Genomic DNA, 10296 nt, shown 5'->3' with positions numbered 1-10296 from the left:
GGGATTAATTGGAGAACTCTTTCAAGGAGCCGGTACAGCACGATGGGCCCAATCGCCTCCTTCTGTGCTGTATGATTTTCTGACTCAATGAATTCTTTCTCACCCAGATGTCCTCCTCTTCCTCTTCCTCCCTCTCTCTCTCATCTACAATGATTAGCTTATGGTTAAATATTTTACTTTTAATATTACATTTACACCATATCTTTTTCCATTATACTGTACATTCTTACTCGAAAATCTTCCCCCCCCGCTCCCCCTCACACGATCCCATTTTCTCTTTCCCCCTCCCCCGGAGTTGGTGTATAGTTCCTCTGGCATCAATGACCCTCCAGTATCTTGGCAATCTTGTGTAAGCCAAGAGAAACATAGGAGATAGGAGCAGGAGTAGGCCATTCGGTCCCTCGAGCCTGCTCCGCCATTCAGTGAGATCATGGCTGATCATCCAAATTCAGTACCCTGTCCCTGCCTTCTCCCCATATCCCTTGATCCCTTTAGCCTTAAGAAATATATCTAACTCCTTCTTGAATATATTTAATGAATTGGCCTCTACTGCCTTCTGTGGTAGAGAATTCCACAGGTTCACCACTCTCTGGGTGAAGAAATTCCTCCTCATTTCTGTCCTAAATGGCTTACCCCTTATCCTTAGACTGTGATCCCTGGTTCTGGACTACCCCGCCATCGGGAACATCCTTCCTGCATCTAGTCTGTCTAGTCCTGTTAGAATTTTATAAGTTTCAATGAGATCCCCTCTCATTCTTCTAAACTCTAGCGAATATAAGCCTAATCGACCCAATCTCTCCTCATATGTCATTCCTGCCATCCCAGGTATCAGCCTGGTGAATCTTCGCTGCACTCCTTCCATGGCAAGTACATCCTTCCTCAGAACAAGAATCAACAGGCCAATCAACCATGGGGGGGGCATCATGGCGGCTGAGCTCGATCCTGTCCTCACCTGATGTCCAGCACGGGGCACGTTGCACCAGGAGTCATGGGGTGGCGATAGGCAGATCTTTTGCTAACAGTTTTCTTCCTAGCCCAAGGGCACTGAGGGATATCGTAGCACCCCACCTGATGGCCTCGCTGAGACCAGCTAACTTGGCACAGTTGGGGGACAGACCTGGAACCTCACTGATGCGTCTGATACATTTTATTACTTCTTTTTTTATTTACAAAGTTTACATGTATTTTCTGACAGCTCTTCCTGTCATCCACAGAATGAATAAATATCACAACAAACAGTGTCACCACATCAGGCGTGGTAGGGCAGACCACTTAAGTCAGGGTAGGAGAGGGCCCTCTTCATGCCTGCTCCACATTTAGCTGTTCGCCCTTTTCTGAAGTGTTTCGACCAAAGTGGCCTCGGTCGTGGAGCAGTTATTGGAATTCAGCGATGACATCCTGCTGCTGATGGATTGGATGTACAGCTCCTTTGCTTTCTTCCTGAATTGCTTCCCCACAAAGACATAGAGTACGGGGTTGATGCAGCTGTTGGTGCACCCCAGGAAGATCGCGATCTGATTGCCATTCTGGATCACCTCCCTCCAGGTGCAGCCTGGCAGCAAATCTGCGTTGTAGAATATGCTGAGGAACCTGAGGAGCTGGAAGGGTATCCAGCAGATGACGAAGACCAAGAGGACAATGAGCACCAAATTGGCAGCCTTGCTTTCCTTGCGCACTTGCTTGAAGCGTTGCATCATGTTGTTTCTCAGCACGTTCAGGATCTTGCAGGTGCAGAAGGTGATGATGCCGGCAGGTATCAGGAAGACAATGACTATCAGCATCATGTCCATATTCAGTCTCCAGGCCGGGTGGGGGTAGTTGATTACACAGGCGGAGATGTTCACGCCTGACACGTACATCACTCTTCGGAAAATGATGGCAGGGCTGCTCATTAGCAAGCCGAAGACCCAGATGAAGAAGCAGTTGACTTTGGCGCAGGAGACTGTCCGCATTCTGCCGTGGCTGAGGACTTTCACCAGAGCTAGGTAGCGGTCGATGCTGACCATCACCAGGAAGTAGACGCTGCTGTAAAGGTTCATGTAGATCACCGAGTTGACGCAACGGCAGAGGAACTCTCCAAAGGGCCAAGCAAAGCGTTGGGCAATGTTGACGGCCCAGAAGGGGAGGCAGGCTAGGAGGAGCAGGTCAGCACCGGCTAGGTTCCCCAGGTAGATCTCCGGCACCGTGCAACGGCTTTTGTGTAAACATATGACAGTCAGGACAAAGATGTTTCCGACTAGACCGGTGACGCACACCACCATTATGTAAATCGGCTGAAAGGTGTAGAGCCAGTCCCAGAAAATGTCTTCAGGGCAAGGGCTTGAACCGTTGAAGCTGTCGAAGGTGCTGAGATTGGGAGATGCCATCAGGTAGTAGTTCTGTGTTGTGTTGACAATATTGGGAAGCTGTCAGTAAGGAAAGATATGGCGTTAATGTTAGAGTTTGTGCCAAGGACTCATAACTGTGACAGGAACATAGACACATAGGTAGATAAGAACATAGGTACATAGGATTGTAAGCGCGTAGGAACATAGGTACTTAGCAACATAGTTATCATTGGTAATACTGCCGCCCTCCTGTATGCCTCAGAGACATGGACCATGTACAGCAGGCACCTCAAAGAACTGGAGAGGTACCACCAACGCTGCCTCCGCAAGATCCTGCAAATCCATTGGCAGGATAGGCGCACCAACGTCAGTGTTCTTGCTCAGACCAACATCCCCAGCATCGAAGCTTTGACCACGCTCAATCAGCTCCGATGGACGGGTCACATTGTCCGCATGCCCGATACGAGACACCCAAAACAAGCGCTCTACTCGGAGCTCTGGCACGGCAAGAGAGCCCCAGGTGGGCAGAGGAAACGCTTCAAGGACACCCTCAAAGCCTCCTTGAAAAAGTGTAACATCCCCACCGACACCTGGGAATCCCTGGCCCAAGACCGCACAAAGTGGAGGAGAAGCATCCGGGAAGGCGCCGAACACCTCGAGTCTCTTCGCCGTGAGCAAGCGGAAGCCAAGCACAAACAGCGGAAGGAGCGCACGTCAACCCAAGCACCCCACCCACCCGCCCCTTCAACCACCGTCTGCCCCACCTGTGACAGAGACTGTAGGTCCCGCATTGGACTCATCAGTCACCTGAGAACTCATTTTTAATGTGGAAGCAAGTCATCCTCGGTTCCGAGGGACTGCCTAAGAAGAGAATACTCTCACCTCTGAACCAGGTAGGTTGTGGGTTCAAGGTCCACTCCAGAGACTTGATCACATAATCCAGGCTGACACACCCAGTGCAGTACTGAGGGAGTGCTGCACTGTCAGAGGTGCTGTCTTTCAGATAAGACGTTAAACCGAGGCCCCGACTACCTCTCAGGTGGACGTAAAAGATCCAGCGGCCATTATTTTGAAGAAGAGCAGGGGAGATCTCCCCGGTGTCCTGGCCAATATTTATCCCTCAGCCACCATCACCAAAACAGATTATCTGGGCATTTATCTTACTGCTAATGTACGTAGGAACATAGGCACACCGGAACAGAGGTACATAGGAACATAGCAGCAAGGTTTGTGGGATCTTGCTGTTTGTAACATTACAACAGAAGTGTAAGAGTAAGGAAGTCTTGCTACAATTGTACAGGGCTTTGGTGAGACCACACCTGGAGTACTGTGCACAGTTTTGGTCTCCTTAACTAAGGAAGGATATACTTGCCTTGGAGGCGGTGCAACGAAGGTTCACTAGACTGATTCCTGGGATGAGAGGGCTGTCCTATGAGGAGAGATTGAGTAGATTGGGCCTATACTCTCTGGAGTTTAGAAGAATGAGAGGTGATCTCATTGAAACATACAAGATTCTGAGGGGAATTGACAGGGTAGATGCTGAGAGGTTGTTTCCCCTGGCTGGAGAGTCTAGAACTAGGGGTCAGAGGCCTCGATTTTCATTGGGCCGTGAGGCGGGCTTTTAGGCGTGCGGGGGGTTAAAATCGCAAAACCTGGGGGTCGCGACCCCCCGGCCTGGTTCCCACCTCCACACCATTTTAACCTAGGTGTGTCTGATTGACCCGAATCAGTCCCACCTGTTTAGGGCCCTTAAACAGCACTGATTGGCCTTTATAATCCCATTTTAACAGGCTCTTGCCTGTTTAACCCTTTTCCCGCGTAAAACGCGCCTGGTGGGGATGACGCCTGTGAAACCTGTCGTGAACACCATTGGCTTGCTGACTATCAGCTGCAGGTCCAACATTAAAGAGGATATTTGATCAGTCATCATTTGCAGGTGGCAGGACTTTGTTGTCTCAGGTCTGGGGGAACTTTGAGAAGGCATAACCACAGCTGTGGAAGTTTAGAGCCTGACACCCATCTCCAGTGTGACCTCCTGTGAGACCCCTCTTGCCACCCTCACTCAGCGCTTCCTCAACTGAGGCACCTACCAGAAGCATGGGAGGCCTTTTTTTCCTTCCCCTCTTGGCATTAGAGGACCTCCAGCCCCATTCGCGAAATGACACACGCCACAACTGCAGAAGTTGCCATCAGAATTTTTATGAAAAACACACAACTGATGGCATTTCCACAAAATACACAGCATTTCACCCAAGTGACTACCCTTGTGAATATTTGTGCTTTATTTTCCTCTTACGCGTGCTCCTACGTAGTGGTTCCCCTGTGGCTTCAGCAGATGTGGAGGCCCCTTGCTCACTTTCCTGCTGCTCCTGTCTCGACACCTTTGGCGGGCGTCCTCTGGGATGGTGAGCCTGTGAGGGCTCGCCAGCAGTCTGCTGCTCCTGCGGCTGTGCAGGGGTTGAGACCTCTATCTCCGTTGGGTGTGTACTCTGGCGGGGCTCTGACCGAGGGCTCTGCAGTGGCATGGAAGTGTGAGCGCTTGGAGAGGAGCCCCCACTTCCTTGAGGTCTGCCACCGACCTCCCTCTCATGGGTCAGGTCCCCCTCAGTGCCTGCAAGTGGCTGGAGAGCAGCTTGCTGCACATCAGGGGGGCCATGGGGACCCGTATCTGCAATGGCAGTCCTACTCAGAAGGACTTCCATGAAGGTCTGGTTTCTCTGTTCAATAGATGCCCATAACTCCTCAGGAGATGTCATTCTATTCTGAACACTCACCATGTTTTCCATACCCTGGCGACTAATCTCCTCCATGGCCGTAGCCCTCCTCTCCTCTACCATAGCCAGCCTTACCACGGAGGCAGCAATCATTTCCACGTAGGTAGCCATCCTTTCCGTGTTGATGCGTTCATGTGCCAATGACTCCACAAAGGCTCTGCTCATGTTCGCAATGGGCTCCTCCATTCGCTCCACACTCGCAGCGACCCTAGAGACAAAACCTGCCAGAGACTCCTGCATCTGTGCCTGGAGTTCCATCACCTCTGATCTTACGGATGAACCCAGAGGCAGAGGGTCGACATGCAGCTGAGCCGAGCTGGCAGAGTCCTGCGCCCTCTGACGAGGACTCTCCACTGCTGTCCCTGTCTCCACAATCTGCTGATGCTCACTTGTGAGCTGTGATACACCAGGTAACAACTCTACTCTATGTCCCGAAGGTCCCATCAAGGTGTGAGTGTCTGCGCTGGTGCTGGGTGCGCTTATTTCTGATGACGCTGCGCCCTCAGAGGTTGCAGATTCCTCTGAGGAGTCCGGCTGCTCAGGCTCTTCCTCCTGCACCGTGGGGACGGGGGCTCTCGATGGTCCTGTGGGGGAGTCAAGGAAAAAGTTAGAGATGTGATGCCAAGGTTACATGCACGTTGCATTTTGCAGATGATCATAAGTCCATATGATGTAGCTTCAGAATCATTATCCGTGACTCATGCAATGCCAATGAGAGAGATGGAAAACTATTCTGTCACCAGCTTGCGGGGATGCTCTTGCCTGTCCTTCCCCAACGTCCACATCTCGGTCAGCCCCGGCAATCTCCAGGACGCCTTCCTCCCAGGGGGTGAGCTGGGCTAATGAGGGCGGCCCTCCTCCTGTCCTAGCTCGCTCTCTCCTGTTGTGAGCTCTCTTTTCCTGCAATGAGGCAGACAAGTGGAGGTTGAGTGAGAATGAAGGAGTGAGTGCAGAGATTGCATAGCATAGATACTTAGAAGGAGACAAAGATGGAGTGAGGTTGCAATACCAAGGGCCCTCCCTGTGTGTTGTCAGTTGTGTTCAAAGCATCAGTGTGAGAGGGAGTGTGAGGGCTGCATGGTGGCATAGTTCTGTGAATGTGAGCATAGAGAGAGAGGGAATGGGTAAGGGTGCATGGATGTGAGTGTCTAGTGGGATGTGCAGGAAGAGATTGCTAAAGCTGAGTGCTGGTGAGGAAAGGCAATGGGGATCAGATTGAGGGTGATGGAAACATCATTCAGTACTTACTTTTCCAGTGCGAATGTGGTCATGGAATCGTTTCCTGCACTGCAACCACGTTCTTTGTGTGAGCCCCAAGCAGTTGACTTGACCTGCCACCTCTAGCCACATAGCCTTTGTCTGGCTGGGAGGCCTCTTCCTCCCTGAAGAAGGGAACAGGACCTCCCTGTGGGCCCTAGCACCATCCAGTAATGCCTGCAGTGAAGCCTCATCAAATTTGGGCGCAGATCTGGTCCTCCCGCTGGCCGTTGCTCCTGCAGGCTCCTGTGCCATCTTAATGGTGAAGTTTGGGAGCCTGCAGAGGAAGCAAGGCTTGCTGTGGACCTTAAAAGCAGCAGCAATGATGATGTCATATTCTGCGACTTTCTGACTGGAAATACTCAATTGCCAAGGCTTCCCACACGCTGGAAATCAATTGGCCATTTGAGTTAAAATTGCATCAATCTCACAGACCCATTTACAATCGTGTGAGAATCACTAAATTCGGGGAAACCGCCAATTCCCCGCACCCGAGATAAAATCGACCCCATAGCCTCAGGATAAGGTGCCGGCCTTTTCAGACTGAGACGAGGAGGAATTTCTTCACTCAGAGGGTTGTAGTCTTTGGAATTCTTTATCCCAAAGAGCTATGGAGGATGAATCATTGAGTATATTCAAGGCTGAGATCGATAGATTTTTGTGCTCTAGGTAGAATCAAGGGATATGGAGATCGGGTGGGAAGGTGGAGTTGAGGTCGATGATCAGCCATGATCTTATTGAATGGTGGAGCAGGCTCGAGGGGCCGAATGGCCTAATTCTGTTCCTAATTCTTATGTTGAATTTAATTTAATTTAAGTGACTTTTTTTGCAGATTCCTTCAATCCCTTCTAATTTGGTGGAATGAGGTTTCTTTCTTAAACAAAACTTTCACATTTAGGTGTCAGCCGTGGCTCAGTGGGCAGCGCACTCACCTCTGAGTCAGAAGGTCGTTGCTTCAAGCCCCCACTCCAGAGACTTGAGCACATAATCTAGGCTGACACTCCAGTGCAGCACTGTCGGAGGTGCCCTCTTTCAGACTGAGATGTTAAACCGAGGCCCCCCATCTGCCCTCTCAGCTGGACTTAAAAGATCCCACAGTCACTATTAGAAGAAAAGCAGGGGAGTTCTCCCCTGGTGTCCTGGGCCAATATTTATCCCTCAACCAACATCACTAAAACAGATTATCTGGTCATCATCACACTGCTGTTTGTGGGGGCTTGCTGTGCGCAAATTGGCTGCTGCATTTCCCACATTACAACAGTGACCACGTTGCAAAAGTACATCATTGGCTGTAAAGTGCTTTGGGAGGTCCTGAGGTCATAAAAGGTGCTGTAGTCCTTTCTTTCATTTGCTCTTGAGTAAGCTCTGCAGTTCGAAGCGGGCCCAGGGGCCATGTAGCCTGGTTCTGCTCCTACTTCTTGTGTTCTAATTCTGTGTTAGATTTCAGGAGATGGTTTTATTCCTGTTCCTGGCTGGGGTGGAGATCGCCTTTACAGAAGGTAAGTACTGTAGAAAATATAGGGACAGTGTAATCTCCTGGACGAGTTTCGATCGCCTAGATGGGTCGGAGAGGAATTTCCAGATTTTTTCTCCCAAATTGCCCATTGGGTTTTTTATCTGGTTTTTCACCTCTCCCGGGAGATCACATGGGTTCGGGTGGGATGGAGAGTGATAGAAGATTTGAGGTTAGGATCAGATCAGCCATGATCTTATTGAATGGTGGAGCAGGCTCGAGGGGCCGATTGGCCTACTCCTGCTCCTATTTCTTATGTTCTTATGAATGGATATTTTAGAGCCCCCTTATGTCAAACATTCCAAAAGTCATTTTAAAATACTACTAAAAAAAAAAGTGAACTCCAGGCTTAATGAAAATTTTAAAATAAAGAAGGCAAGAGTTGGGAATGGAAGATCTGAAAGAAAGTTAAACTGTATTCATAATTTATCCTGTGCAGTAAAGACAGGGGATGCTAGATATACAAAGTGTAGATTTTGAATTTGAAGTCAACACGAATAAAAACGGGATAGCGATGTAAAACGGGCTGCCGACTCGCTATCACCCATTTTACACTGCCGCACAAAGCCCAAATTACCCCCCAACAGGTTAATGTTTTGGCCCAAGAATCCACCGTCAGGACTCAAGCCGTTAACCTTGTCCCGACTTCTTTCTCAGGAGGCTGACAGTTTGCATTCCCAGCATTTTTCCGCCAGTATCTCTCTCTTTACTCCGGTCGCCACAAGCCTCGGCAGGGAGCACTCCAGTCAGGCACCTGACCTTTCTTTGTGCGGACCTCCTGGATATCTCAGCAGGCCAGGCAACATCCGTGGAGAGAGAAATAGTGTGTCAGGTCAAAACCCTTCGTCAGGACTGAGAAAGGGTTTCGACCGGAAACGTTGACTCCGTTTCTCTCTCCACGGATGTTGCCTGGCCTACTGAGTTTTTCCAGCATTTTGTGTTGTTATTTTGAATTTCCAGCACCCGCAGTATTTTGCTATCCTCCTGGATATCTGTCTGTCTGCGCACTGTGCGTGGACAGGCAGGCAGGTGTTGCGAGAGGCGGGCTAAATCCAGCAGGTCGCCCGGACTTTGGATGGGCTTGCCAACCTCCGGGGGAGCCTCGCCCTGTGGCTTGTAAAGGTTACCGATCACACCAAAAAACTCTTACCACAAGGCAACGTGCAATAACGCAGGTTACAAAAAAGTATAAAAGCCCCAGACTCTTACCGTGTGCGGAACTTCACAATCTGACTCAGCTGTAGTTTCTCTCCCTGGAGAGTTCTAACCCCAGTGCGGGAGCTGGTCTGGGTCTGGGTCTGGCTTGCCCCCTGGGGAGGGGATATCAGGCGTGTTGTGAAGCCCGGGTGCAACAGTGCTGGAAGGACACGCTTAAACTAACCTCAGCGGAGAAGCAGCCGTGCGTCTGTGCTGCTATTACTCGCTCTTCTGTCTCTTTATCAGCATTTGCTCCCCCGCGGGGCCAAGCACTTAAATAAATCAAGTGCTGCTTCATCGTGTAAATATTTAACAGAGGAAGTCGCTCACCCACACCCTGCTCCTCCCCCCCCTAAACTGGATACATTCAGCTCACTTGGGTTCCGAAGAGAGCCAGGAGCAAGTGAATAAACTTAGATTTGCTGTGCCTGACATCATCAGTTCATTCCATTTGTCTTTTAGTGCAGATGATTGCATGTGCAGTAATTAGACTGTTGAGCAAATTGGCAGTGGGCATACCTGTCATCCCCCGAAGAGTGCATTCAGATTAATTCCAAGTTCTGACGAAGGGTTTCGACCCGAAACGTTGACTCTGTTTCTCTCTCCACGGATGTTGCCTGGCCTGCTGAATTTTTCCAGCTTTTTCTGTTGTTATTTTTAATTCCAAGCCTGATTCTCGCTGTCCTTGTTGTGTATGTACCTTTAAGAGAATAACTGGTCTCAGACTGCAGTACCGGCAGTGACCACCCCTGTATAAAAGGCGCTAGAGAGCCTCTGTTGGTTAGATTCGTTTATGCCTTCCACCAGTAAAGTTCTGTTTGTTTCTCTCCTGCTAGTCCGTGTCTTAATCATTCACGGACTTAACACTGGCGACGAGTTAGAAACGAACTTACCTGCAACTCAGCAGCAGCTCCGACGACGTGTTGAAGGTCGGAGCCAGAAGAAAGAAAAAAAAAAAAATCGGCCATTGAAACTCGAGAAACGGGCGTCGACCGTCAATCATCGATTTCAAAACTTGCAGGAGAGACTGTCCAGAGCCAGGCTGGGTTCCTCGGTCCGTGGTTTCCCAGCTAATCGGGCTGGTGGCAGGTAGTGCTCTGATCCTTCCTGGGCTGCAACAGGGCCGGGCAGCGAGTCGGGAAGCAAGGAGAGAGAGAGAGGGTGGAGCATACAGGGCGCGGCCGGTGTTTCGAAGCTGAGCAGCGTTCGGACCTCAGAAGAGGGAGGG

The 10296-nt window shown here is 50.2% G+C and overlaps 1 protein-coding gene across 1 annotated transcript; it reads right to left on the bottom strand.

Annotated features, from left to right (window-relative positions):
- Positions 1-540: 540 nt before the first annotated feature.
- On the bottom strand, positions 541-9383 carry LOC147109029 (B2 bradykinin receptor-like). Its single transcript, XM_086004192.1, has 2 exons — positions 9081-9383; positions 541-2405 (listed from the first exon to the last, which is right to left on the bottom strand). Exon 2 carries the CDS (start codon positions 2364-2366, stop codon positions 1317-1319), a length of 1050 nt encoding a protein of 349 aa, XP_085860318.1. The 5' UTR covers positions 2367-2405; positions 9081-9383; the 3' UTR covers positions 541-1316.
- Positions 9384-10296: the final 913 nt, after the last annotated feature.

Source organism: Somniosus microcephalus, chromosome 12 (genome assembly GCF_052327205.1).
Source record: "Somniosus microcephalus isolate GS21.2 chromosome 12, FLI_Smic_1.0, whole genome shotgun sequence".
Taxonomy (NCBI): domain Eukaryota; kingdom Metazoa; phylum Chordata; class Chondrichthyes; order Squaliformes; family Somniosidae; genus Somniosus; species Somniosus microcephalus.
This window is presented reverse-complemented; position numbering and strand designations above follow the sequence as displayed.

Bases quoted from the DNA above. Each gene is read 5' to 3' on its own strand.
- LOC147109029 (XM_086004192.1), bottom strand. From the start codon at position 2,366: ATGGCATCTCCCAATCTCAGCACCTTCGACAGCTTCAACGGTTCAAGC.